The sequence below is a fragment of the Rhinolophus sinicus genome, linkage group LG06, assembly GCF_036562045.2.
Source record: "Rhinolophus sinicus isolate RSC01 linkage group LG06, ASM3656204v1, whole genome shotgun sequence".
NCBI lineage: Eukaryota > Metazoa > Chordata > Mammalia > Chiroptera > Rhinolophidae > Rhinolophus > Rhinolophus sinicus.
The window spans coordinates 80,522,875-80,550,797 of record NC_133756.1 but is presented as its reverse complement, the minus strand read 5'-3'; the positions used below and the strand labels follow the sequence as shown (position 1 = coordinate 80,550,797).

Here is a 27,923-nt window from a genome sequence, read left to right as displayed (position 1 = left end):
CTTTTTCAGAGGTTAAATTTGTCGAGGTATTAAAAACAAAACAAAACACTTTAGAGAACAAAACCTTTAACGTAAAGAAAGCTGTTTCTAGGTGTTAGTGGGGTAAGTTGAGATCTTTTTGCTCAATTTATCAAGAAGCAAGCTTTGATCATTCCACAGTACTATAACCACTCTGCTCTAAGAGCAAAATTTGCTGTATTCAGCCTCTGCTGGAGGCCTGTTTTAGTTCGTCATAGGTCTGTACAGGAACCCGTGAGTGTCAACAGAGAATCACCAGAGTGCTCATACCATCAGTTAAAAAGCACAGTCCATTTCAAGAAATGTCTACTAGATATGCTAAATTTCTTAGGTGAAGATAGTTTATATATTTTGGAGAGTGCCCTTATAATCCTGAGATGCATGCCGAGTGTGGGGACAGAGTCCCAGAGAGCAGTTTCCAGGCTCTCGCCTCACGAGGAAAGGTGCTGGCTCAGGTAGTAGATGGCTATCAGCTGTAACTAGTTAGCCAATTAGCCACTGATATAACTGCAGTGGCTACGTTGGTTGGTTGGTTGGCAGGCAGAAAAGCGGAAGGCGGATTGCGGATCGTGTGGATCCTACTTCCTGTTTGTGTCTCACCCGGCTGCCAGTGAGACGGGGGTGCAGGAAGACCCCTTGTTGGGGTACTGGTGGATGTTTGCTCCGTGTCTCCAACCCAGCTGCCGGCAAGAATATAGTGGTATGACTCCCCTATTTATGGCTCTGCGTGTGTTTCTTTTTGGCCTCACCATAGCCTGCGTTCTTATGTGGGGAGCGGGAGCTGAGACCCCGCATGACACTGAAATATTTAGAAATGGTGATATGACACCTTACCCCTGAGTGTTTTGCTCAAAAGAATAAAGTATATAAACAAATGTGGCACTTAAAATATTGATAAGTGTTTATCGGTGAATCCAGATGAATGGTGTTCAAAATATGTACTACTTCAGCTTTTCTACAGAAAAGTATAAAGTGTGGGTAATTTCCCCCCCAGAACTTGAAATTTACAATCTGGTTGAAGCAGTAAAACATTCAGCCATTAACATGCTAGTTCTTCCTGGGTTCAAACCCTCCCAAATCAAGATTCCATCACTTACCAATGTATTTCTCAAAGCTATTATTTATTCTGTACAAGGTTCCAATGTACATTAGACGTTCTTCTACTCTTGCTTACACAGTAAACAAGTGTACACCAGCCCTTTGGCTCAGGTTCATAGGTCTTCCCTGGAGAAGGGTGTCAGGCCAGTTAAACTCGGGGTGTCTTTCTCTGATGCCTCCTCCTGGGAGCACTAGAAAGCTCCAGGCTCTGAGGTACAAGCCAGGCCAGCTGTGCTGGTGCAAAGAGCTCCATGCGTCGAGCTCCTTGCCTCAGTGCTGAACAGCTTTACTGTCTGGGACAGCACAGAATTTTGCCCAACTACTTAGGGCAAAATCATGCCCATGGGAAAGAATCACAGGGCTGAGGCAAGATGTCTCAAAATACCCAGGTTCCAGCTCCCAGGGTAGGACTGAGACGGATGCTAAGGGGAGCTGGAGGGCAGCGTGGGCATCCCTGAGAAACGCGGTCCAAAGGGCCTATGTCTAGGAGGCTCTGAGATGGGGAAGGAAGGTCAGGGAGAGAAAGTACATTACGAGGGATAAATTAAAGGTGAGAGAAGCTTTAGGGATAAGGGGCTTTTGCTAGCCTTTAAACAGCCGGGGAGTAGACCAGGGGTGGGTTAGAGGAAGTGGGCAGAAGAACTTGATACACTATCATAAGAAATCTCCTTTTACCTACTCCCCTTTTCATCTCACTACAATGCAAACAGGCCAGGGGCTAAGGGCATAACCCCCATCTCTCCCAGCCAGTTTGAACATGGCACTGGGGAAAAGGGAAGAAGCTGAGGGATATTTCAGGGAGGGGCAGTTACCCCCTGGTCCCCAAATACTATAAGGCACAATTCTTAGAGGCAGCTAGATTCCATCCAAAACATTGAAAAACCCCTAAAAACCAAAAAACTTGTTAGATCCCAGGTGGCTGTGCTTGGGGCCTGGACAACACCTACCTAGCACCACTGGGGGCTAGCATTAGAAAAGTTGTATTTGAAGAATTAAAAAAAAATGACCAGCACACATCTCAGCTGTGAAGAGGTGTGAAGGAGAGCATCTCCAGTCTGAAAACTTTAGTTATGACAATAAAAAAAAAAAGGTGGGCTTTTAAAAACCAAAAACACCTTTTCTTTCAAAGGTGTCCCCTGGTCTGTCCCCCTGGAGTTAGCAGCGTTAAGATGGCTCTTGGCTCATGGGTGTTTTTCTTGCTTCTGGACCAGTAAACGGTCCAGGTGAAGACCGGGCACCCGGCTCTGGCGCAGGAGCTTCCAGGCAGAGATCCTCTCATCGGGCTCCAGAGGGCGCTGTCTTCTCCGGAGGAGCCGGGTGCTGGGCTGCAGCCCACAGCAAGTGGACAAAGATCTTCTCCCAAAGGCTGCTGTTGTTTATTACACTCAGGAAAAAACCACAAGCTTAAAAATGCAAACAATAGAAGCCGAGGGGTCACTGTGCTGGCTCCAGTCTCCATGTCTTGTTGATCTTCCCTGCCAGGTGTAGCTCAGGAGCACCTGGCTTCCTGCTTCAGACCCTGACCAGGCAGGCTGCAGCAACTCCTGCTCGGCAGCTTTAGTTTATTTTTCTCTCATTTGTCAGTTTTTGTTTCTGTTTTTTTTTTTTTTTTTTGTCTTAAAAAAAAACAAACAAAACAAACAAACAAAAAAAAAACAGGTTGTGGGGCCACCACGGGCAAGGAAGAAAGTGATGTAGCTCCTGGTGGCTACATACGGGAGGGTGGACTGGCCAATTCGTAGAAGAGCAAATAGGCGTCGCTGGTGCGCACTTGGCTGGAGGACATGGGTGTGACGCTGTGGAGAGAGCAGGGAAAGGTCAGAGCCCTGGTGAGGGGGAACTTCGGGACAGAGCTGAGTGACTGAGGGAATGTGAGGGCCTGTCCCTAATGTCTCTTGTATATACTCAAGGCCAAGCTCTTTTGTTGTCTTCTAGAGATTCTTCAAATGGGCAGCAGAAACATACATGTTACATGGCTTTTTGGCTCTGACGTATCCTATCCAGTCAAGGTAGAAGCCATATAGATGGGTGAGGTACACATGTCTGACAGCCAGGAGGCCTGTCTGAGACCTTTGTCTCACCTGGAGTCATTGAAAGTGTGCCATTCGCCTGTCACTGGACTCCGGCAGTAGGCTGTATAATGGCCGCCCATAGTGGTTCCGGAGTGATTGGACACAGCATACAGGTTGTAAACAGCATGGTCTGAGGAGGAAACACAAGGTTTCAAGCCCCCAAGGCATTCCCTCCCCCTCCTGCCTCTATTCCGTTTTCAAAATTCACTGGTTAGCAGCTTCCATCCACCTCTCAGTCTCCCATCTGTATCTTAGATACTTGTGCCATGTTTCTTCCCTAACTGCTGAAAAATACTCACTGGTGCTTTCTGAGGCAAATTCTCTCAAGTCCAGGTCTCTTAGAGGGAAATTCACAAATGTTGTGAGCTTGCTGGTTCGTATCCTAGATTCTGAGAACCGCTTCAGATCTGGTGTTCATGTGTGTCAAGGACAGACAGGCTGGCAAGAACAGAGTCAAAGTAGAGGAGACTGCCTCCTAAGAGGGAGGGTACCCCTCAGGCAGCAGAAGAGCAAACAAGAAAAGAAAGGCTATCAAGTCTACTTGTTTCCTACTCTGTTAGCATTTACCTCAGCCCCTTGTCATCAGTCTCTCTCTAAAGTCAAGTCCCTGCCTTGATGGAGTTTTCCAGAGTGATTGGACACAGCATACAGGTTGTAAACCTGTATATGAAGCACCAAGGATACGAAGCACCAAGATCTTTGGGAACCTCTGGATGGAGAACTTCTTTATACACCGTTTCCTGGCTCGGCAGCGACAGCATGTCTGAAAGACATGACAAACAGAACTGGAGAGGACTGTGTGAACCCAGTAACTCCTGGGCTGGATTTGCTGGTGACAGCGTCTTCCCAGAGAGGTCTCTTGGAAATTATTACAGAAGGGTGACTTACAGGCTTTTCATCGCCATCAAGCACATCCTCTTTGGTGAAGAGCCTCATGCAGTCCATCAAAGTCACCTCAGGATAACCTCGCTGGGAGAGAAAAAAGGTCAGAGGTCAACAACAGAAAGGATAAGAGTGGGAGTTTCAAAAGTGGGGCAACAGGGGTGTATACCTTAGCAATGGGCAGCGAGAGGTCCCAGAAGGGATCAAAGACTGTAGAACAGTAACCACAATCAGTACACGTCAGAGAGCTCTTTAGCTGCCCCACAAAGAGATCTGGGGAAGAGATGGACATACAATGCTTAAACACAAGGAAGTGAGCACATGCTCTTCTACACGTCTCCTTTCTCATCGCTCCTGCCTCAGTTTGTTGGATACTGGGCGGAAAAGAGGGTTGCCTGGGAGAAAGATTCTTAGGGCTTTTCATGCTCTGCTCTGGCAAAAGCACTTGACAGAAAAAGCAGGCATTCTTTCCCATTCATGCACTTACCCCCAATCCGACTGTCTTCCTGTTCCAGGTATTTCCTCCACATCTGTCGCCCTTTCTCATCATCACTAGGAACCAGAGAGAGGAAGACAATTAGGTCAGAGCGCAAACCATGTTTAAGTTTAAGGGTCTATCAGTCTAAATTCTTAATTTTAAATAAAATTCTCCTCAAATCATTACCCCTGAAGAAGTAGGTAAAAAACTCAAATTCGTAAAGTTTTGCTTCCCAGAACTTTCTCCTCTCACTTACGGAAGATGATCAAGGTTCTCAGGGGTGGACTTGGGCCTCACTGTTACTCGGTTCACCTCGTTGTGGAGCCCATCCAGAAGAAAGCGAAGAAACTCTTGAGCATCCTGCTGACTAAACCCAAAGAAAAGACAGAGAGCAATCCCTCTAGTCCCAAGACACTGCTGTTGCTGCCACCTCCCCCCACCCACCCCGGGGAGGACATGTCTGCAAAGGGCCTTACTTATAGCCGACGAAGCGCGGTGCATATCTCTGGATCTGGGTCTTGAATTCAGATGGGCTCACCACATCATTGGGAGATGAAGTCCATATGGTCTGGATTAGTTTTGCAAACTCTATTAAAAGGAGAGGGTAGAGAGGGGGTGTGGAGAATCGGTGAGACATTTTCTGTAAGTAATTCTGAAACTAGAATCCCAAAACAAGTAGCCAAAGAAAGAAAAACAGGAGAGATACATATAAAACACAACTACTAGAACAGCAACAGTAGAGTGGAAAAAGTGTCCACGGGGGAAGCAGAACTGTGTCCACGGATGGGTTCCTCACCTTCCATGAGGGCTGTGTGTGCACTGCTACTGTGGCTGAGGTCCCTCATATAGAGCCTTTGCAGGCAATAATCTCTCAGCTCCCGGGTGTTGCTCAGGCACTGCAGAATGGAGTTCATGAAGCACTGCGAAGGATGATCCAGACAATCAGTATGTATGGGAAGACAATGTCTGGCATCTCTACTTACCCTGTTTCCCCGAAAATAAGACCTAGCCGGACAATCAGCTCTAATGTGTCTTTTGGAGCAAAAATGTAAGATCCAGTATTATATTATATTATTATATTATATTATATTAATTATATTATATTATATTATATTATGTTATATCATATTATATTATGTTGTAGTATATCATATTATGTTATATTATATATTATATTATATTACATTACATTATATAATATAAGTAATAGTAAAATAAGACTGGGTCTTATATTACTTTTTGCTCCAAAAGGCACATTAGAGCTGATTGTCCAGCTAGGTCTTATTTTCGAGGAAACACAATAGTGCCAAAGTCCCTCAGGTTTGTCTACCCCAGAAATGAATCCTCCCACAGCCTCAAGTTCCTCTCCTTGTCAGTGAGGCAAATTCCTATTGCTGGCACAGGTGACGTAATTGGTTATTTACTACAGAGGTGTATAAAAGGGTGTGAGTGAGCTGGACAGAAGTGGGTGGGAAGTGACAGATGTCCTTAAGGAGAAAGATCCAGGAAAGTAGCTAGGCTGACAGTTAAAAGGGAAACTCCCCTCTAGTAGTGCTTCCTGCTGGGGACAGGGATGAGGCAGAGCCCAGCAATTCTGTAAAATACCAGCCAGGAAGGGCAGACAGATGCCAAATGGCCCAGAATCAGCTGGAACCAGGAGGGGACACTGGTTAGATTGTCCCAGTCGGCACAGTAGGGGGTGGCCCCAGGAAAGAAGTAGTCTGGGAAGAACTCACCGTATTCCCAAGGTTTCTAAGACCAGCCAGACCCTGGGCGCTCTTAGAATTCTGCAAGCAAAGAACATAGGGCATATGAGGCTGAAGGCAAACAGGCTGGCCTGTGCTAAGCTCTCTCATGCAATTCTCTGCCCATTGAAGCCATAAGCATCAGGCCACACATACTGTGCTCTCTTAACCTTTAGTCTACATACTTTGTAGGAAAGAGGATTGAGCTATGTTTGTTATTTTCAACACACAATAATTAAAACAGGACTTTACTTTCTTTTATGGACTATGTATTTCCCCCCATCTTTACGTTACTCTTTATTCTCTGCCATACTGGAGGCTAGGAATTCATATATTTGGGAACACATTTGTTCCCTGGCTACAAGCAATTTCAGGTCCCAAATCCAGGCACTATCTCAATGACCTATATTTGTACCCCTCGATGTCCAATATGTAAAGCAGCTGTCACAATAGGCACTTCAGAGATCATTGAAAAGTTCAATGACAAAACATCTTAGCTGAGTTTAGATCTTTAGCTGGGAAAAACTCAAGTCAGCCTGCCATTATGACTTGCCAGAGACAGGTGGAATTCTTTCCAGCTGAGCTCAGCTCCTGAGGGCTGATTGAAGCCTGGGAGAATCCTCCCTTCCTGGCTCAGGTTTCAACATTCTGCCTGGCCATTGGCTTGGAATCCTTGTGATGGCAGACTGTGGCCGGCAGAGGTAAGCACCTGGTTGAAGGTGTCACTCTTGCTCTTCTCCCTACTGTGGAGGCTGGTGAGGGGGTTGGAGCGAGAACTGATACTAGGTCGAGGACTCTGAGCATGGTTTGTCCAGGTCAATGGCTAATCCTGGCCCTACCTCCAAGGAGTCAGAAAACCTTCAGGCTCAAAGGGTTAAAGAAGCCTTCTACAGATGAGCCTGCCACCCTCTCTCTCAGGGAGGGGGCCTGGGAGCAGGCAACTCTAGAGCAACCCTGGTTGGGGCATGCGTGGGGCCAGCTCAACCCTGATCAGAACAAGAGCCTGAAATAACTCAGCTAAAATTACTTATGCTGTGTGCTGACAGCCTCAGAGGCTGTCAGCAGCTCCAAGCCCAAGCCCATGAGGTTGTCAGATCAAGGTAGTGGGGAGAGGAGAGGCAGGCTGAAGGAGGGCTTTTTTCAGGAATTGTCTTGCCAATCGCACAAGTAAGCAGATCCCTCCTTGCCAGCTATCAAGTCTAACACTTACAGGTAGGGAAGGAAATATACGCAGAAGAGAGACCTGGTTTCCACCTGCAGCTAGAGAGAAACTCCTGTTGGCAGCAAGTGGTAAGCATCCTTGAAGAATTCTGCCAGGGCTAGCAGTATATGGCCCCAAACACAAAATTTGAATCTTACCTTTCTGACAGTCTAAACCCTGATGTTGCAGTAAGAGGGCCACAACAGAGAGCATTTCCTGGACAAAGACCTTATCGGCATTTTCAGGTAGACCTGGAGAAGGATTCCTCTGGAGCCCAACAAAAGCATTGCAGAAGTCTCTGTGTTGCACATTCAGAGCTAAATGTTAAAGCCTACCTACCCACAACAGAATACCCGCTCTTACATCTATATTTGGCAACACTTCATTAGTTCTTACCCTCTGTGCCTCAAACAACATCTGTCTAACCAGGCTGTACAAGCCAAGCATTCTACCACTTGTGACCATGTCAGTGTCCACTACAGTGGGCCCTCAGCTGAGAAAGTAGTCACTCAGCACCAGTGAGGGTGGGGAAATGGGAAACTGGAGGTGTCTTTCTACTGAGGCATTCTGTGGTGTTGACACTTTAATTCTGACCCAGCAGAGTGAGGGTCAGGAAGAACCTGTCATCATCCAAAGTTACTATTCTTGAGGATCTAACACTACTAACGGTCTGGTGGGCGGGGAGATGGGGGAAACTGCTTTGAGGCACTGCTAAGACGTGTGTGGGGTGTCTGCCTTTGTTTAAAATTGCCTGCGCTCGGAACCACATGCCAATTTCTAAGCACTCATGTAGAAGGTGGTTGGGATAACAGGAGTCAGGGGATGGGAGCCAAGAGGAGAGCAGCGCTGTTCTATGCCTAGCCAGATATTCTTCTGCCATGAATAGGAAATCAGGAGCTCCAGGGAAAGTCAGCACTTTCCATTCCAGAAAGGAACAAAATGTCCCAGGAATGACCTTTCTTAAGGAGAACACAATCCTACCTCAGGGTTGACAGGCAGAGGCTAGAACTGGAGAAGTTGGGAGAGACCCTGCACAGCCAGTCCCTCACCAGTAGAGAAGGAAATGAGTCCAGCTGGTATGCTAGAACTCATGTGCAAAGAATTGAGAAACTTTGGATCAGGAACTGCCTTAAAATTAGCCATCAGCAAACCTAATTTTGACTTAGTTGTAACAGTAGTTACAGAAAGTAGATGCCACCTTCACAGTAAACAGACAGCATTCACCTTCCAGTGAAGGAGAGCAGAGGGCTCAGGAAGAGCCCACTCTGGGTTAATGCAGAGGAAACATCTTGGGAGGTGGGCCATATAAAAAAGGCTGACTGATGTTCGTGTCTTCACACTCAAGACCCCAGTAAACGGCTTTCCTGTTTACTTCACCTGTGCCATGAGGATCAGCCATGAGTCCTGGCTGCAGCCAAAGAGCCTGGTGTGGCCCTGGCACCGGGCAGTTGCATGCACTGCCAACATGGGAGCTGGTGACTGTTACATAAGACCTGTCAAGCTCTGGCCCCTTCTCCCCCAAGTGGGCAGTGCCCAGCCTTTAGCTCCAGCATTACTCTGGGGTGGCTACTTCATTTGGGGCATCCAGTGCCCATTTAGCAGAACTGGGGAGGGCTGGTAGGGAAAGGGAAGTTGCCCTTCTTTTTCACCTGTCTGCAACTCCTCTGCCCTTCACAGGGTCAAAGGACCCCTATTACCAACGCTTTTGGAGAACTCCCTTTGGGGTCAGTTGGGGGTGGGGATGGCTGCCCCTTTCTGATCACCCTTTCTTGCTGGGCTTCGGCCTTAGAGGACTCGCATCCTCAGAGTCCATCGTGCTGCCGGTTGCCTAACACGACGAGAACTAGTCAAGGTTACGCTGTTCTGCACCTGTCCTGATAGGACCCAGGAATTAAGAGCTAAAAGCCACCTGGTGTAGGGGTTACCGGGAAGGCGATGAGGACTCAGGGGCCAGGACCTCAACAAGGAGAGGGGGCTGCGAGTAAGCGTGAGCTCACCTGGGGTGGGGCACTCCCTGCCGGGAGACCCTGGGCTAGAAGGGGTGGGGGCGGGGAAGAATCCGTCCCCGGCTAAGGGCGCGCGGCGGCCTAGGGGGAGGGGAGCGTCCGGGGAGTCGGCGGAACCCCAGGCCCTCTGCGTGGGGGTCCCAGAAAAGGGCCCCGCATACCTTGGCTTTGTTGAGCAGGAGCCCCACGAAGGTGGAGAGCAGCAAGGAAGGGGAGAGAGGAGAGCGCGGCCGGAGCTCCTTGGCGAGGGCGGGAAAGGGGGAGGTGGGAGGCTCCTCAGGCAGGGTCACGGTGTATGAGGTGCGCATGCTGAGGGGTGGGCGGCTGGCTCGGCCCCAAGCCTAACGTTGGCAAAAGGGGCGCGGGGGTGTGCCGCGCGGCCCCACAGCCGGGACGCCAAGGCCAGCGAGGTCGCCACAGGACACTGTCCACCGCGCCCGGCGGTAACCGCTGCGGCGGGCCAACCGCGCGCTCCTCCGCCTCAACCCCCTCGGCGCGCTCCGCCAACAGCCCCTGCACCCGTCTCTGGTGCCCGGACCGACTGACGGCCCAGCGGGCGCCTCGGGCCCCGCGACGTCAGAGCCTGGGCGGAGCCAGCCCCGCCCCTTTCTCCACCCCACCCCCAGGCGCCAGCGAGGCCGCAGCGCCGCCGGCCCACGCGCCTCCCGGGGTCCGGCGGGCCCGCTGGGGCAGCCCCCAGCCCATCGGCCCGGCCGGGCACGCCCGGCGCAGAGGCCCGCAACTCGGGGGAGGGCGGGACGGGAGCGCGCAGCCCCGGATCGGTCTCGGGGTGGGACTCAGGAGAAACTGTCTTTGAGGCCCGCAGAGGACAAGTCCCCAAGACAAAATGTCAGCCGGGTGAGCTTCCCCTAAGGCAATATTCAATTCCTTAACTTTGGTGAGGTTGCAGATCTTTTTGAGAACCCGATGAAAGCTCTGTAGTCTCTCCGGGGAAAAATGCACTTACACATAAACTTTTGTACAGCATTGGGGTGGGGTCGGGGCTGGGGGCCGGATCTCAGGTCCTCTTGGAGCCCAGCATCCACAGTCCGTGAGGGTGGATGAGCCCAGGTTAAGGAGATAGATTTCCAAGGCTTCCGGACTGAGCGCCCCTTTTCCCTTCAGCCCTAGTGTGGCCCATTATTAAGAGAGGCAATGCTCATATTTTATAAGGTCCAATAGGTCACTGCCCCTTTTGGCCCCAAGGAAGAACTTTTTCTGGCCTCCTACCCAATTACCCAACTCCATCCCTCACAGAATCTCAAATTTTGATTTGTTTTTGGGAGGTGGGGATAAAGTGATACAATGGTGGGGAAATGGTGCTCAGTTGGTGTGAGGGTGAGGGTACACTCTGATCCTACAGGGAGCAGTGCTTGAAGATCAGAGGTCTTTGTAGTTTATTTGGTGTCCCACCTGCCTCACCTATCAGGGACCCACACAGAATCTGCCTAGAGAAAGTATCTTGTTTGGAGCTTGCTATTTTTAGCCAGTATTTTTAACATTTAAAAATACTCTGAGAGGTAGCAGTGTGTGCTGTTACTCATCGGTGGCCTCCTTCTGTTCCTCTTGGCATGCTCATCCCCACATGTGCACCGCACTGCGCCCATGACCACAGCCACACGGGGCATGTGTCCAGCACATATGTATGGCTGTACCCTAGGCCACCCACAAATTTTACGCTAATCAGAGGGGAGTATAGAGGGTTGCCCCCAGGTGTTCCAGCAGTGGTGGGAGGCTTGGGCAAGAGGCAGGAGGCAGGAGCTGCAGGACCTTCTACTTGGTGACAAAAAAGGGTGCTGATGTTAGGAGGGGTGACCTTCACAGTCACTATCCATTAGCAGTGATCAAACCGGGCCCCTGGAGAGAACCAACAGCCTTTTTCTGCACATACCCTTCCTAACCACAGTCCTGCACTGTCTGCAGCAATGCTTGCATTTGATCACGTCACTCTTCTGCACTGAAACACCTAGGGCACCTGTCTTGCATCCAGTCCAGAAGCCTCAGGTAGCCCTGTCTATGAGGCTGTCTGTCCACAGGCTCCTTCCATTGCCACCACCCTCTCTTTTTTCTGATCCCTGCTGCCAACCAACCTGCTCTTATTTCTCAGCTTCAGCACTTGCCTTCTCTCACTTAAAAAACAAAACTGCCACTGATTAAGTACTTACTAAATGCCAGGCACTGGCTACGTGCTTTAGATATATGCGTATTATCCCAGTTAACTTCCATAATAACACAATGACGTAGTAACTATTACCTCTGTTTTATAGATGAAGAACCTTAAGTCTCAAGAGTTCAAATGACTTGCCAGGACTGCAAAGCTAATAAATGACACTTGTGGGGCTTTGAACCCAGATCTATCCTACAGCAAAACCCATGCTTTTAACAACTACTAGGAGGTTTTAGAATGCCCTTCCTACTCTGCCAATTACCTCCTTATACATTCTGCTCAAAGCTCCTGTTTTCCACAAAGCTTTTTCTAATGAAGGCCACCCAGCTTTAAACACCCCATTACTGCATACCCTCAGTCTGCTAGCATTCTATTTATACTGTATTAATTTAACTTAACATAGTTATCTTTGTTTCATAAGTGTCTCTAGTGCTTCTGTAAATGGTTTTAGATCGTGTGTTAATTGTGCCATCACACTGAAACCTCCTCAAAGGCAGGGTTGTGGATTCTCTTTGTGGGTTCTTAATAAATGGTGTTGATTTCATCTCTAAAGGGGGCCAGGCCAGGCTCTGCTGGGCACCCTGGAAGTACCACTGAGCCTCAGAAAGTGGGATGAGTCTGGGTTTGCATGTTGAATTAGGGTGCTGCAGGACTCGCTGTCTGACAGGCGCTCACCCACTGGAACATTTGGTCTATCTCCCTATGACTTAGGCCAGCGATATGAGTACTCCCACCCCAGGACATCATGGCATTCTGCCAGCATGCTCTCTCCCGCTTTCCTGGGATGCAGAACATTAGTGGCACTGCTGGGAGCTGGGAGGCCCAGATGGGGAAAGCTCCTGCATGGGAGCTCTTTGAGAAGGGGGGGGGGGGAGAAAGAATTCACACAGGGTCATCTTGTCAGGCAGGTCTGACAGCTGCAGGACACAACCAGCAAAAGCTTGTGGCTGATTTCTCAATTAGCCAAGCCCCCATGATACCCTTTCTCCTCAGTGCTATTTCATGAAGGGGGATGGGTAAAGGATATACAGTTGGCCTCCCATATCTGTGGGTTTCACATCTACCGATTTGACCAACCTCAAATTGAAAATATTCGAAAAAAAAAAAAAAATCCTACAAAGTTCCAAAAAGCAAAACTTGAATTTGCCACATGCCAAGCACTCTGCTGAATCCACATGAATGAAGTGCAATGTAGGCATCCCCCGATGTGTAGGCACACCCTATATATATAAATATAGGTTAAGTGCAAATCCTACACCATTTTATATAAGGGAATTGAGCATCGTGGATTTTGGTATCCGAAGTGTCTTAAAACCAAACCCCAGCGGATATTGAGGGAGGAGTATAGTCTCCTGGGATCTGAATCTGGCTTTGGTTTTGTGACTTTCTGACTCAAATACACTGACCTAATCTGAGCAGGGTTCATTTTCGTAGCCTGAGACTGCCATTTCTCAGAGCCCGTGCTTCGTCTGCCTCCCTTGTAGGATAAGTAATTTTCTCCACCTCAAATCCTTCCTGGCATGGGTGGAGTTAACTCTGTGAGGCCAGGACTGAGAATGTCCTGCTTTCTCAGATCTTAGTGAGCAACTTGGTCCAGGGCTTGGAAACACTGCTCAGACCCAGGCAAATGTCTCAAGCCAGTGGCCCTGCTCCAGCAGGCAGCTGCTATTACCACTGCAAATGGACAGACTGGTGGCCTGATTGACTGGTTGAACTGGTAGGGGTTCAGAGTCCTTGTTGGTGGCTGGGCTTTCAGCCCACAAGGGCCCTGGGAGGGAGGGCCAGTAGGAAGCTCTGCTTCCCTGCATCACTCTTACCCCAGGAGGCCATAAGCTCTGCACTCCTTTGAGCCTCAGGGCAATCTGGCCTGAACCAGCTGGATTCCAGAGGCCCACACACTTCCTTCTCTTGCTTACACCTCTGTGCAGGGTGCCAGTTTTACATGAGAGGGTACAAGGGGCCACGTGTGCAGCTTTGGACCCTGAACATGATGTTCATTTCTACAGCCAATGGTCAGTGGAGCTGCTCTCCCAGGGGCAGGAAATATTTTGCCAGGCTTGGATTAATTTATGCATTGCTGAGCCTCACCCTAGCACCACGTTAACTCATGAAGACATCCTGGAGTGGGTGTGGAGGAGGAGGCAGGGAGGATGGTACTGGGCACTGATTGAGAAACTGAGCCTGGGTAAGGTAGCACCAAGGCCACCAGCCAGGTCACAGCCCACAGCCCGTCTTTAAGGGACAGAGACATCGGTGTCTTGCTGACTCTAACCACAAACCACAAACTGACTGCCCTTTCTTTCTCAGCAGCTGGTACTGATCCTGGCTATGGGACCCCTCTGGGACTTAAGGTCTCCTCTGAGTGACCTTCCCATGCTGTCAACACAAATTCAAGTCCTCAGGAAGTTCAGCCTTCTCAGCGTGGCTGACTGGGTGAGGACAGGCCCCAGGGTCCTAGGCAGCCAAGCTGGACAAACAAGACAGCAGGGATGCTGTTCAGTGTGGCTGAGAAAACAGTGAAAAGGCAAGGGACGAAAGAAGAAGGGCGCATTTCTCACCCAGAAGCTCTCGGGCAGCCCGGCCATCCTTAGCTTGTTCCCTTTGGAGCACCGCCCCCCCCCCGCCCCTCCCCCCCTGACACATACACACACACCTCGCCGCTGCATAGCAGCAGTCAAGTCCAAAGTCCCACCCAAGAGAAAAATCACATGACTTCAGCTTATATAATCTCCCTGTCACTGAACAGCTGGAAACCAAGGCTTTAAGAGATGAGTCAGCAGCCACCCCAGGGGCAAATGGATCCAGGTACTTTAGGTTCCCAGACCTTTTGCTCCTAGCAACAGGTCCCAGAGCAGAGGGCAAGGGTGTGGAAGAGACTCCATGGGGAGAATAGGCTGGACCAGGCTCTGAGCTTCAGTCCCTGGCTCTGCATCTGAGTAGCAGGTGCCTGGCCTGGTGACTGTACTCTGGAGGGCTCGGGCCAAACCCCAGCTCTGCTTGGGGAGAGGAGAGGGTGGCCTGGGCAGGGCAAGGAGAAGGCAGGGCTGAGGCTGGCAGGCAGAATGCCAGGGCTGGGGAGGGAACAGCGGGAAGGGGTGGAGTGGAGGAGGATTAGGATGGATTGTAGGGGTTAAAGCACAGCCCTGGCAGGGCTCAGTGGGAACAGCTTGTCCTTCCATAGGCCCAGGGAACAGGAGAGGTGGGGTGGAGGGGGGACATGACCAGCTTGAGTGCTTGGGCTTTTGGTTCTCTGCAGGCCAACCCACCTGGCTTGGAGTCCCCACTGGAGGTAGTGAAAGTTTTAAAAAAAAATACCAGTTGTGAACCATCACATCCTTCTTCTCTACTCAGCCTGCCTTTTAAACAGAAGGTAGAGCCTGGGACAGCCATCTGTATCCTAGGCTGAGCTGTACCCTCCCGTGGACTAGCATTTTGTTGGTGCTTATGCAAGCATGGGGGGTTGTTCAGAATTCATGTCCCCTGCTTCACTAGTTCTTTATTGTGCTCAGCTGAGCCTGTGATATTCTAAGTTCATGTTGGCTGTTATTGTTAATGAGGGGAATGAGTCTGGTTAGAACTGTTCTATGCCTTCATTGGGGCCTGTTTTTGACCTCCCTTTACGAATGCCAACTGTAGTTCAAGTCAGCTGCCCCAGGGGCCCCAGAGGAGTCAGATCAGGCTGGATCCTGCCACAGGATGCACATTCGCCTTTGTTCCTCCCAAGGCTGCTCCCCTCCCCACTCTAGACAACTGCTAAATGACCCTTTTCTATTAGGTTGGTGCAAAAGTAATTGCAGTTTTTGCAATTATTTTTAAGCTTTTAAACCGCAATTACTTTTGTACCAATCTAATATCATCTTTTCCCCCTTAAGTTTACACAAACTTTTCCATAGCATTGTCCTGGCTTCAAATTCTTTCACATCCATTATTTGCTTTGAGCCTTATGACATCCCTGTGAGGTGGGCAGGGCAGGCATGACCATTCCCTTTTATGGATGAGGAAACAGCTCAGATGAGAGTTGTTCAAGGTTAAAGAGACAAACTGTTCCTTCCAGTGGTCACAGCAGCCATCCCAGCTGCAGAAGACCTCCCCGTTTCCCACCACGTATGACATTTCAAAACACTGAGGGCTCTCTCCTATGGCAACTATTTTAAGACCTTATTTCCCCAAATGAATTGTGAATGCACCAAGGGCAGGAACCAGGCTCATACATCTATTGCCTCCCAAAGCACCTGGAAAGGTGCAAGGAGGATGAACATTCATTGAGCACCTACTACATACCAGGCCCTTTCACATGCAACTTTTAATTTCTTACGATAATCTATGAAATGGGAACTCTGATCCCTCTTGTTTTACAGACGAAACAGGTTCAGAAATTAAGGAACTTCTCTGAGGTTACACCGCTACCGTGTTTCCCCGAAAATAAGACCTAGCTGGACAATCAGCTCTAATGCGTCTTTTGGAGCAAAAATTAATATAAGACCTGGTATTATATTATACCCGGTATTTTATATTATATTATATTATATTATATTATATTATATTATATTATACCCGGTCTTATAGTAAAATAAAACCGGGTCTTATATTAATTTTTGTTCCAAAAGATGCAGTAGAGCTGATTGTCCCGCTGGGTCTTATTTTTGGGGGAACATGGTAGTAACTGAGCACCATAAGTGAATAAATGAGAAGGTAAGATCCCCAAATGCAGATGTGAAGAGAAGCTGGACCCGGTTTTAGAAAAGAAGTGGTCCAGGCTCCATGAGCAGGGTTGTTCTCACCTCAGCGAGAGGCAGTCAGCTCCAGGAAGGGAGGATGAGAGGGGGCGAGGTTAAATCAAGGTCTTGTCTTACACCATTGACCCATTAGGGGCCTTTCCCTGTTGGCAGTATCTTTTTGAGCGTGAGCTCAGAGTGGAACACTAACTCAATTGTAGGGCGTTATTGGTATTATTAGCATTACTTAAGTGTGTTGTGAATTGTTTCTGGAAGGGAAGGAGGGATGTTAGGATGGCAAAGTGCCCTAGGGTAATCTGCCATTCCCCTGAGGTTGTCTCTCAAAATTCCCCTCACCCTGCCCCTGGGGGTAGGCTTGGGGCCCATGTGTCCACTTTAGATTAGGTGGAGGGCAGCAGATTCCAGGGAGGCATGCCTGTGGAGAGGAGGCAGAATCCCAATGGAGTATGAACTCCAGGAAAGCAGGAGACCCTGCTATCTCATGACTGGGACTGTGGGTGGATCTGCATTTTATCTGTGGAGAGGAGGTTTCCAAGCCTCAGCATGCTTAAAGATTCCCTGAAAAGCCTGTGAAAACGGCAGATTTTCAGGCTATCCCTAGAGAGTTTGATTTAGGGGATCTGGGTGGGGCACAGGTTCCTGAATTGTTAAGCCCTGCAGGTGATTCTGAAACATGAAGTCTGCCAATCCCACTTTGAAGAACACTGCATACCATTAAGAGCCCTTCTCTCCTGAGCAAAGTGGGGGAGCCCCTCAGAAACCTCTAGGACCTCAGCCCCTCCACTGAGAGCCGCTTTCTAACTGCCCTCGAGATGAGCAACACCGAACATGCCCAAGTGAATTCATGCTCCAACCTAAGCACATATTCCTCTGAGAGCACATATCTATTTCCAGGCCAGCTCTGTTGTTTCCCACTCTTCTACACTAGCCCTCCAATGTAGCCAACCCTGCTTTGTCAGGGTCTGAACGTCCTGGAAGACACCAACTTTTGTATCTCCCATGGCACTTCACAGATGGCCCACCAAGGCCAAGACTCACTCTCTAGGTAATGTTATCAAAGTTGTTCTCTCAAGACCTTTAGTTATGCCAAGCTTCAAGGTCTATGACCCAAAGCCCCACCCATCCTGCAACCCTGCTCCATTTATCTGGACAAGCCCCCCTTAGCAGCATTTCTTGCTGTGATGCAGTTATTGTTTCAAAAAGGCACATGCCCTAGGAGTAGGGGAAGGGTCCATAAGGTTATGAAGATAGAACACTTAACTCTCCTGCCCATCTGCTTGCCTATCCATCTGTCCATCCATTCACCCACCATCCATCCATCCATCCATCCATCCATCCATCCATCCATCCATCCACACATCCACACACTCATTATCCATACATGCAATCATTGGGTCAGCGGAGTTCTGTGCTGCCCTAGGCACATGGTCAGGGAGCTAGAGATATGATTTCTTTCTCATCCTCTGAGTGCTCGCCACCTCATGGGTCACTAACAACTACAGCAAAGGCAGAATGTAGTCTATGCCCCCAAAAAGGTGTGTTCATGGATTAGGTATGAATGAGACCATGCCAGCTTTTGCTGTCTCCAGTGGAGCCTCTTCATTCTAGCCCAGGCAGGACTGGAATATAGAGGTATTGGATTGTCTAAAGCCCTGGACAAAAATTCTCCACCACTTTCTTTCTCCAAAGACACATGGTAAGGACTGCTGTCCAGGCACCCTGGTCCTGAGCCAGCCAGTGTCAATCAGAGGGGAGTACCTCTTCCCGAATGACTGGGTCCAAATGTTAAGCTGGGTCTCCAGGCTGGAAAGTGAAAGCCTGGAGGAGAGATGCTACCAGAGCACAGAGGCCTCTCTTACCACAGGGGACACTGGAGGTCTAGGGGCCTCAGCATCCAGTCCAGGATGGGGTAGTGCCTGCATGGGACCCTTGTATGTTGGATGAAAAAGTAGCGGGTAAGAATCGCAGTGTATATGGGGGTAGCTGAGTATTTCCGGGAGGACTGCTGGATCATCGTTGAGTACACAGGTCCTGAAGTGGGTTTCCTGGGGAGAGTGGGAAAGTCTCTGAGCAGGGCAGTGAGCCACGAGGGCACCAGACGTGCCTAGGTGACTTCCCTGTCTTGTCCCGACTAGGGCTGCAGGAGCAGCCACCGTAGGGCTTGGGAGGAAAACCTCTGCTTTTGATCATCAGTCGAGTTGGGAGTCCTTCCATCAACCTGGCTCTTCTACATCAGTGGCTGCCTCCCCAGCCCATCACAGGGTCCCCAAGGGGCAAACTCACCATGGTGTCTCGCCCTGGGGAGCTGGGCCCAGGGGCCTGGCCTTTACCCTTTTCCCACAGAGTGTAACGGCCACTGGGTCGGTAGGTGGGGCTGAGGACTTCAGGGACTCGTGAGGAAGGGGCCTGGATGGGCACCTGAGGTGCACTGCCCTTGCGACCATAGTTCTCCAGGTAGTCGGCCAGGTACTCGGAGCGGCTGGCTGCCTGATAGAGCCCCTGCAGGGCACACAGCTCCTTGCGCGTGCGGGCGAGCATGGGGCTACGGCCCAGGTTCCCAGGGTCTATCCGGTAGCTATCTGAGGTCCGCAGGCTGGAGAAATCCCTGGCCAGGTCTAATTGACTGTTCGACTTCTTCTGGGTTAGGGTTACCCCCTGGTCGCGGGCATTCATGGGCAGGTAGTTGAGGGAGTTGTTGGTTACTCCATAAGGGAATCCACTGCCCCCGCTGAGTCCACTCCCTGAAGGCCGCTCAGTGCCCCGAGTCTGGCTCTCTGCCCGCTTACCACCCCCGATGATGTCTGGTCTCAGCAGGGGGCGGCCTCTGTCATAGTCCAGGATGGAGGAGGGGCCATAAGTACGGGGACGGGTGAGGAAGCTGGTTGGGGGGCCTGGCTTGAAACCAAGTTTCTCTTTCTCCAGGAAGGAGGCAGCCAGGTTGGCCCCATAGGACGAGGGAGTGTAGGTGCCATAGCCTGATTTGGCATAAGGGGCATCTGTGTAGCGGGCCGATTCTGTGTAGCGCTTCAGAGTGGAGGAGAGCTGGGACATCCTTCAGGGCTGCACTCACTGGGGACTGGGAGCCTCATGGGCTGAAAGACAAGGAAAGCAGTTGTCAGAGGGCCCTGCCAGGTGTCAGGCTCCCACTGGACCTGCTGTCCATCCCCAGTTGGCCAGAACCTTAGATCTCAACTAGGGACCACACAGTCCATTTCCACAAGAGGCTGGCCTGCCACTGAGAAACAGGCTTATGCATGTGCATACACACACACGCACACAGGTCTGCACTCACACATGCATGCATTCACATTGCAGTGAAAGCACAGAGGTTACTGGCTTTTATAAACCACGCAGGGCAACCAGTCTCAGCACCCCCTGGCCTCAGAGTGCTTTCCTCAATGACCCAGCCATGTAAGCAGGGGCTGCCCTCCCCTTGCAGCCTTCCAAGCTTGGAACACATAGTATCCCAATCCAGATCCCATCAGCTTCTTATCCTCAGCTTCTGCAGAAACTCCCAAGTTGAAGGGGTACCAAAGCCCTCACCCTCTGGACTGAGAACACTAGATAGTTCAAGAGTTAAAACCATTTCCCTGCCTTTTGACTTATGGGACGAGCAGAAGTCTTTTTGGAATCATAAACTGTCTGAGCTGGAATGACCTGAGGATCATTTGGTCAGATTCCTGGTGAGGAAAAGGAGGATATTGAGCGGAAATAATAGGGCCTAGGGAGAGGCAGTGGTGAGTGAGCATGTGGCAGAGAGGGGGGCTTGACCTTGATCTCTAGACTCCATCCCAGAGTTCTTCCATGGACATGGTCACTGCTGTGGTGAGGGAATTCTCATGTGGTAGAACCCACCCTCGTCATTGAGTTAAGTCTTCAAGTGGAGTTAGGGTGCTGTGGCCTTCCAGTAGTTCCCCTACCAACCTCCATCCCTAGTTGTCCATGATGATAGTAACTTGTGCAAAGGGGGCCCCCTAGAGGCTAAAATTCTGCACTGCAGGCAGCACTCCCTGTATTCACCCCCAGTCCTTACAGCTGGGGTGGGTCTGGTGACAGAACACAGAATCTCTGAACTAAGGAGTTTTGAGGCCCTAAAGGGTCATCCATTTTAACTTCCCCATTGTACAGGTGGGAAAAACGATGCTGATTTTCCCAAGGTTACACACTAGCGGAGCCGGGGTTGGAATTCAGGTCTTTCAGATTTCCAGCCCAGCACTCTTTCCATTTTACCTTGATTCATCCCTGCCCATCAAATTTAGGCTTACTTGGGGACCCCCAGAGCCCCTGCATCACCCTAAACATGCAAGCTTTTTTTATCTACAAGGGAGCGGGATGGCAAAGGTGCTTTGGGGAGAGTAGCAGGTAGGATCAGAACTCCTTCCTGAAGGCTATCGGGGGCCCTTGGGAGGTTGGGGTGGTGGTGGTGGGAAGCAAAGCCACCCGTGACTCTCAGGGTGGTCTGTGCAGGGGCTGTTTCTGACACTCTCTCTGTGACTGACTAGCTGGTTGATTTTGCCCTAGTCATTTAACCACTTTGAGCCCCAATTTCCTCACCTATACAGTGAGTATAATCCTTAGCACAGGGTTGTTGTGAGGCATAAATGAGATAACAAGATAACATGTGAAAGCCCTCAACAATAACAGTAGTTATTATCTCTTCCCCCAGCCCCTGCCAGGCAGCCTGCCTGGCTCCTCCCTTGTAGGCCTATAATAATGTCAGGGCTGGCCATCTCCTGGCCTTGGAAGCCTCTGACCTCAGCCCTGAGCACCAAGGCTCCCTCCACAGCCCCTTAGTGAGATGGACTGGTGAGCAGGCAGTGGCCACAATCTAGCTGTTTAGCAGTCAGTGGCTTGGGCAGCCCATAATTTACCCCGTGCTGGGAGACCAGCCTCTTAGGGAAGAGAGGAGCTGGTGCCAAGCCCCAGAGAATGAGGGCTTGGCAGAGAGCTCTAGAAACTCAGTGCATGCAAGGCTCAGGATGGGTGCCAGGTAGATGATCAGCTGGTGGCAGCTCTCATGCAGGCCCCAGGACAGAACTGCTGAGACCTGCCAGTGACCTCCAGCAGTTCTTAGTCCAGTCTGGCATCAGAAAAACCTCATCCACATTGATTGTCTACTTTTTTCCTACCTGGCCCGGGGACCCCCTACTTTCTTGTACACTCCCTTGCTCACTGTGTTCCCACCTCCAGTACAACTTTCACCTCTTTCTAGGAAAAGGAACTGTAGGAGGACGTCATTCAAAATTGGGAGAAACCACAAGCTTTCCTCCCATTTTCTTAACTTTCTGGGGTGCAGAGATGGAAGAGCGTGAAGGCTAAGGGAGGCCAGGGGAAGAGACAGAGGCACAGGGGGCTGGGGATGGTACTAGTCCTGCTCTGTTTCACTATTGATGAGAATTCCATTAATAATTCAAACTCAAAGAGACTCCGGGTCTCAGGAGCTGGGCTCTGGGACACTGGGCAGCCAATCAGATATGATCCCCTCCCCCCAGGGCATGAGCTCATGACTCTTCCCCAGGCTCTCTCATCCTTCCCCTACACTAAGGCTCCCAGGGAATTGGTACTCTGCAGGCAGTGCCGCAAGCTCATGACCTTTTCTGGCACCACTGATGATGCAGAAGTGCTGGGGCCATACAAGGTATGGCCTGGACAGGGACAGGCAACCGTGGGACAGCTGCGATGTACTGTGTTTCCCTGAAATAAGACCTAGCCGGACAATCAGCTCTAAAGCGTCTTTTGGAGCAAAAATTAATATAAGACCCGGTCTTATTTTACTATAAAATAATTTACTATAATATAATTTACTTATATAAGACCGGGTCTTATATTAATTTTTGTTCCAAAAGATGCTTTAGAGCTGATTGTCCGGCTGGGTCTTATTTCAGGGAAACAAGGTAGCACTGGGAAAGGTGGAGGGCTGGAGGTAGAGCCACCTTTTAGTCCACAGAATCACAGTAGGGCTCCTAAATCCCTGCTTTCCTGACTGTTCCAATCTGGCAGGCAACTAACTGACAGACCTCTCCCTCCCTGAAGCAGCCCTGGGCAGGGGGTGTCATGCTACCACTAACAGCCCCTTGGTAGCTGCCTCTCAGCACTGACTTCTGGCTTACAGTTCCCTGTCTGAGGAGAGGATCCCCATTGGGGCTGAGGCCTTGAGCATGCTTATCACCTCCCCCAACCCTCCAGTTTCACTCTTGAGAAAAGTGCCAGTACCTTCCAGGTGAGCAGACAGTTTGGGTTGGCACTCCTTAGCATTACCTGGCAGGGCTGACCCTGGAGGCTGCAGAATGCACCTTGCGTGGGAGAGCGGGCCAGGGCCCTGGCCTTAGCCTTGCTGCACAACACAAGGACAGGACAGTCTCTCACATGGCCGCGAGTCTCCTGGTTGCCATAGGAACAGTCTGAACTGAATGGCCCTTTTATGGGGCTGTGGGAGGCAAGCCGATTGGCTGGGATCCCTCTTTCCCCTCCCCTTCCCTGCTCAGTGTGGGGCCCCTGCTGCCTGGCTCCTTTCACTCTTTACCCAGAATGGGCAAGTACAGGCATGTGGCTTTAGGAGGCAAGTTCCCAGGTGCCCGCCACCGTGGACAACACAGGCTGCCGTCCACTTGCCAAGGCCCTCCTCGGCACCATCTTCACAGAGGTGCCTCCACTCTTCCCTGCTCTGCCAGAGTTCTCCCTTACTTTGCTCAGTTACCTCTTCTTGGGAGGGGCAGCAGCATTCCTCTGCACAGAACAGTCAGCTTCCTGGTAGGACATGTGAACGAAGCGCCATCACCCTGGCCGGCAGGTATTGAACACTCTGGACCAGATATCTGGTGTTCTAAGTGCACTTCATACAGAGTATCTCCAAAGTCTTAGTGCAGTTTTAAGCTTTAATTCTTTTGGAAGAATAAATGCCTCAAACTTATAAACATCATTTGAAGGTTTAATTTTTTTACATTAATTGAAATTAAAAATATTTTTTATTCACAATATAAAAATTAGACAAGAATTTAAATAAGGAAATATTCAAATGAAACATTTAGCATGATGTTTCTGAAGTTATTAAAGCTTTAAATTGCACTAAGACTTCTGAGACACTGTGATTAACTCATTTAATCCTCGCAATTGCTCTAAGCAGTCGGTGCTATTATTATGTTCATTTGCAGATAAGAAAACTAGGATTTGTGGAAGTGATGTGGATTTCTCAAGGTCACCCTGAGAAGAGTGACAGAGCTGTGTTCTGTCCTCTAACAGCCACCCTGAAGCCAAGCCCCCTACTTTACACTACCCTGACCTCTCCCTGAGCTGGCACAGAGTGGGGGACATGTGGTGTAGGGTGGGGGCATCTAGGCATCACTGTCTAGGTAACAGCATGGCAGGTAGACTCCCGCCCAAGCAGCCCTTCTGCCTTTCCACTGCAGGGGAATGAAAGTGAAGCCAGGTGCAACTTGAGCCCCAGAACAATACTGATCGGCCTAGAGATGGTCCAGGAGGCCTCCATTTCACCTGTGGTGCCAAGCTCTTACGTGTCCCCTGGCACTAGTGTCTAGCCCCAGCCAGGGCCCTTGGCTCAAGGCCTGGTTATGGACAAGGCCCCCAGCCTCCTACCCTTGCTGCAGCTTTGCTTACCATTTTAACCCCTGACTCACCTAGCCTGGGTACCTAGCAAGGTACCCAGGCTAGGTGAGTCAGGGGTTAAAATGAACCTTATCCCCCTGGGGCAGCCATCCCCCTTGCAATCAGCCACTGTCATTTCCTATTGCTCATGTGAAAGGCTCCCTAACCTGCCCAACCAGGGCAGGAACTCGCTCCCTAGGAATCTCAGGCACTCCTGGCCTTCAGGGTAGGGGATGGGTAATGCCCCACATCCCAGCAGCCTTCCTGGCTCCTCTCTGCCCAGATCTGCTCTGTTATCTGGGGTAAAGGCATGCCAACTTCTGTGGCTTTGTCATTGCCTAGATAGAATAGAAAGCCCCTAGGTGGGTTTCAGAGGCATGAACCTCTGAACCTCAACAGGGTTCAATCTCTTCCCTCCTGCCCAGGTGTCCAGGACAGGTGAGTGGGGAGAACCAGCCAGTTCTGCCAGGTGCTTGGGAACCTTCACAGTGGTGATGTCAGAGTTTCCCACAGCTACTTGCTAACAATGAAGGAATAAGGCACTGCTCATGTGCTGACCTGAAGGACAGAGTGGGCTGAGAGAGGGGCCCTGTCTCCCTTCATCTACACTCTTCAACCTTCACTCTTAGTTGCCCTTAGTTGCCCACTGTCTGGGCACATGCGTCAACTCCTGGGTCAAGGGATATTCTAGCAGGTGTGGAGGATGCAGGTAGAGTGGAGAAGGGGAATGGGGATATTTGTGCTCACATAATCCAGGAGATCTGTCTAATTCTCTCAGGCCCCCAGGAGCCTCAACCTGTCCCCTCCCCTCCAGCCTGTCTTGCATGCTTTGGCAGGGGGTCATCCAAGGAAATTTGGGTCCATTTCTGTCTCTTTGACTCCCACTAGTTGCCCAAGGGCTGGGAGACGGGCAGGAGAAGAGATAAAATAAAGAGATTAAAGATTAGAACAAGAATTCTGATTGGTGGAAAAGAAGTGGGTGGGCCAAGGGTACTGTCCCTATTGGGCACTTCCTGATTTGGGGTTGAGAGGGGGTAGGCCTCCTAAACTTCCAAGAAAAGGCAATGAAATGCCCCTCCCCCCATCCCTAGGCAGTACTGGAATCCTTAAATACCCTTTTCTAGCCACCTCTGTCCAGGCACTCTCCTGGTGTCCCCTCCCCAGGGGAGAGTGGCTTTATCCTCCTCCAGGACTTCATCTTTACTTTGTCCTTAGCCTTGAGCCTTTGGTCTTGCCCACCAGGCCCAGTGGGGCGACCTCTCAAATGTTCCCCCAATAGAAAATCCAGGGTCCTCTGTTCAGCTCAGATACTGAAGGGGCAGCTACTGACCTGTGTCCGGGGGCAATGGACAGGATCTGGGGGCTTCTCCTTCCCCAGCAGGGCCAGGAGCGCAGTAGAGAGCTGGGAGACTGGAGTCTGACTCTGGGCTGGGTAATCTGGAGCTCAGGTTACTGACTCTGATATATATAGTATCTTATCTGACCTCAGAGGGATGGCTAGCTCAACTCACTTGCATTCCAAACCCGGGGAGAATTAAAGGGGCAGTGACAGGCCCTCTCTCGAGGGTCTGCCCTGCTGGGCCAGCATGCCAGGCAAGGAAATCCAAGAGGACTCTTTCTTTGAAGGGGGTCATTTTGACATGGAACAAAAGGGGGATTCAAGGGGAAACAACTGGAAAGAGGGCAGAGGGACGGGGCTGGAATTGAGGCAAAAATCTGGAGAAGGAGGTGTCAGTCACAGAATTAGAGAAGAGGAAGACGCCACAGAGCTAATCCAATTCCTTAAGTTTTGAGATGCAGAAGACCTTGAGATGGACAGCAGCTTGCTCAAGGGCGCACAGACAGTGAGAGGCAGGAGGGACAAGCTCTCAGGTTTTCAGTCCAAACTCTTTTATAATGGACTTCTAGGCCTGGGCTTGTATTCCAGTTCTTTCTCTTTTATTGACTCTGAAACAGTGGGCAAATCACTTAAGCTGTCTGAACCTTAGTTATATAATCTTTAAAACTAGAGTAATAGTCAATAATAATGCTATACCTCAGTTGTGAGTATTAGATAAAATAATATTTGTAAATTTCCTCGCATATACTAGGAGTACAATAAATGATAATTATACTGAATACTTCCACTTATTATAGTTAGTGGTAGTATTTGTAGTAGCATTTCCCAAGTAAACCAGGGGAAAAAACCTCTGGTTCAGAGATGTGGGGCATTACCCCTCAGAGTGCCCTGTTCCAATGCCAGAGAACAGCCCCAGGCTTTTCTGAGCTGGTCCATGTCCCATAATTGGCAAGGGCAAATGAGGTTTGCTATATTCCCAGCTGTCCAGCCCACTCAGCCAAGAAGGGCCAAGCCCATTTGGGCTCCTTTCCCCTTTGCCTGGAAAAATATAGCAAGTGCGGCTTCTCCCAGGCTACCAGGAGAAAGCCCAGCTGCTCTGGGGTGGCTCCACTCTACCTGTAGGAGTGCTCAGGATTCCAAGGCCACAGAACTGGGCTGGTCAGGGTCATAGGAGGAAGGAGCTGGATTCTTAACTTCTTGGGCTTTGGTGCTCTTGTTGGCTCCCAGTCTGTTTCTCGATGGCGCTCTCTGCGGACTGGGAGTCCCCAGGCGGTGCCTCCACCCTGTTTCAGCAGAGACTACTGACTCAGCTTGGGTCCTGATGATGCACTTCAGAGGATGCCCTTGTCCCCGGCCCTCATTCCAGTCCTCATGATGATTCCAGTTTGGCATGCATCTACAGCATCAAAGGAGTAGGGGATGCCCCAAACCCCAGCCTAACCAGCTGTCCTTTGCTCCACTTTATAGGGTCCAACTTGGGGAACCTTCTCATACCCTTGCCTGGGGAGGTGAGCATCACTACAATCTCCAACTTAGTCCCATTCTAGAAGCAGCCAGATCGGGAAGTAGATGTCCTCTCCTCAGAGAACAGCAACAATGGGACGGCCACGACTTGGCTTGGCCAAAGTTATTTGCTTTGGAGCACAGCACCTGCATCTGGTTTGGGATTGTTGAGATTTTCAAAGATGCCTCTTTCTGGTTTGGGATTGGTGGAAAATCTTCCCTTTCTACTTCACTGTTGCCCTTTCCCTCTCCAACCCCCTTTGGCAAACTGACCCTCGGTAGCCCTCCCCACCAGGGAGTATGTGAACTGCATGCACACCTGAGGAAGGCATTGTCCTTGTCCAGGAGGCACTCTCAGGCCACATACCACACAGGGCAGAGATCTGGACCTGCCAAAGCAGCATTTCCTTAGAACACACTGATCAGCACACAGATGGCTCTTCCTGGCACCCTGGGCCGTCAGTTGGCAGCACCCCCCCCACGCCCCACAACTGGCACCCGCAGCTGGAGCTCCTCCCAGTAGCTGGCACTCGCCCTACATTTCTAGTAGCCATTCTGCCTAGGCTGTCGTTGACACCTCACTTTCTGAGTCTCAAACGGCACTGACCTCTGCATCTTTCCTCCCCAGCCTCCGACAAGTGGCATGTACCTGCTTCTTCTCAGACGATGGACGAGTGGAGCCGGGCACAAGCATGGAGCTGCGGGTGAGTCCCGGCTGGTACTGGCGCGGCGCAATGAGCAGCTGACGCTGAGGGCTCCCTGGCCTTGGCTCCTGACGGCCTCTCCTCCACCTCCGCCGGGGGCCCAGAAAGGACCTCCCCGGGAAATCGGTGCCACCCAGCGGGCAGCCGCCTCATTGCGCCCGGGCAGGCAAAACCGCACCCCACATTTGCGTCACTGAGAAGCGTCACGGCTATTGGCTTGTTCCCATTGTGGCGTCATTAGAGCCCCGCCCTCATAGGGGTCTCCCTGGCAAGATAAATGGAGAACCACGTGGAGGGAAAGCTTGCGAGTTTGGAGGGGGCTGAGCACAAAAAGAAGTGGAATGGAATGTGACACCAGGGGGCAGCTGGAAG

The 27,923-nt window shown here is 50.5% G+C and overlaps 1 protein-coding gene and 1 long non-coding RNA gene across 17 annotated transcripts in view; one reads left to right on the top strand and one right to left on the bottom strand.

Moving 5' to 3' along the window:
- Window positions 1-1,120: 1,120 nt before the first annotated feature.
- On the bottom strand, window positions 1,121-27,635 carry USP2 (ubiquitin specific peptidase 2). Of its 6 annotated transcripts, none has more exons than XM_019716303.2 (14): window positions 27,497-27,635; window positions 18,687-19,495; window positions 18,263-18,448; window positions 6,285-6,335; window positions 5,345-5,468; window positions 5,025-5,136; window positions 4,805-4,915; window positions 4,558-4,622; window positions 4,240-4,343; window positions 4,077-4,157; window positions 3,873-3,951; window positions 3,488-3,595; window positions 3,198-3,318; window positions 1,121-2,912 (listed from the first exon to the last, which is right to left on the bottom strand). In XM_019716303.2, exons 2-14 carry the CDS (start codon window positions 19,452-19,454, stop codon window positions 2,825-2,827), a joined length of 1,998 nt encoding a protein of 665 aa, XP_019571862.2. In that variant the 5' UTR covers window positions 19,455-19,495; window positions 27,497-27,635; the 3' UTR covers window positions 1,121-2,824. The 6 variants fall into 6 exon arrangements, with proteins under 6 accessions (XP_019571862.2, XP_019571861.2, XP_019571864.1 ...); XM_019716302.2 differs by lacking the exon at window positions 27,497-27,635 and adding an exon at window positions 25,336-25,468; XM_019716305.2 differs by lacking the exon at window positions 18,263-18,448.
- The window catches only part of LOC109437220 (uncharacterized), a 234,836-nt gene continuing 217,099 nt past the window's right edge, over window positions 10,187-27,923 (top strand). For 5 of the 11 annotated variants that reach the window (XR_012497362.1, XR_012497359.1, XR_012497364.1 and 2 more), the window contains exons 1-3: window positions 10,187-10,358; window positions 26,812-26,852; window positions 27,476-27,551. This is a non-coding gene — a long non-coding RNA (uncharacterized LOC109437220). Of the gene's footprint in view, window positions 10,359-26,811; window positions 26,853-27,475 lie in introns of all 11 variants that reach the window. The other 6 variants (XR_012497361.1, XR_012497365.1, XR_012497367.1 and 3 more) reach the window with 2 other exon arrangements.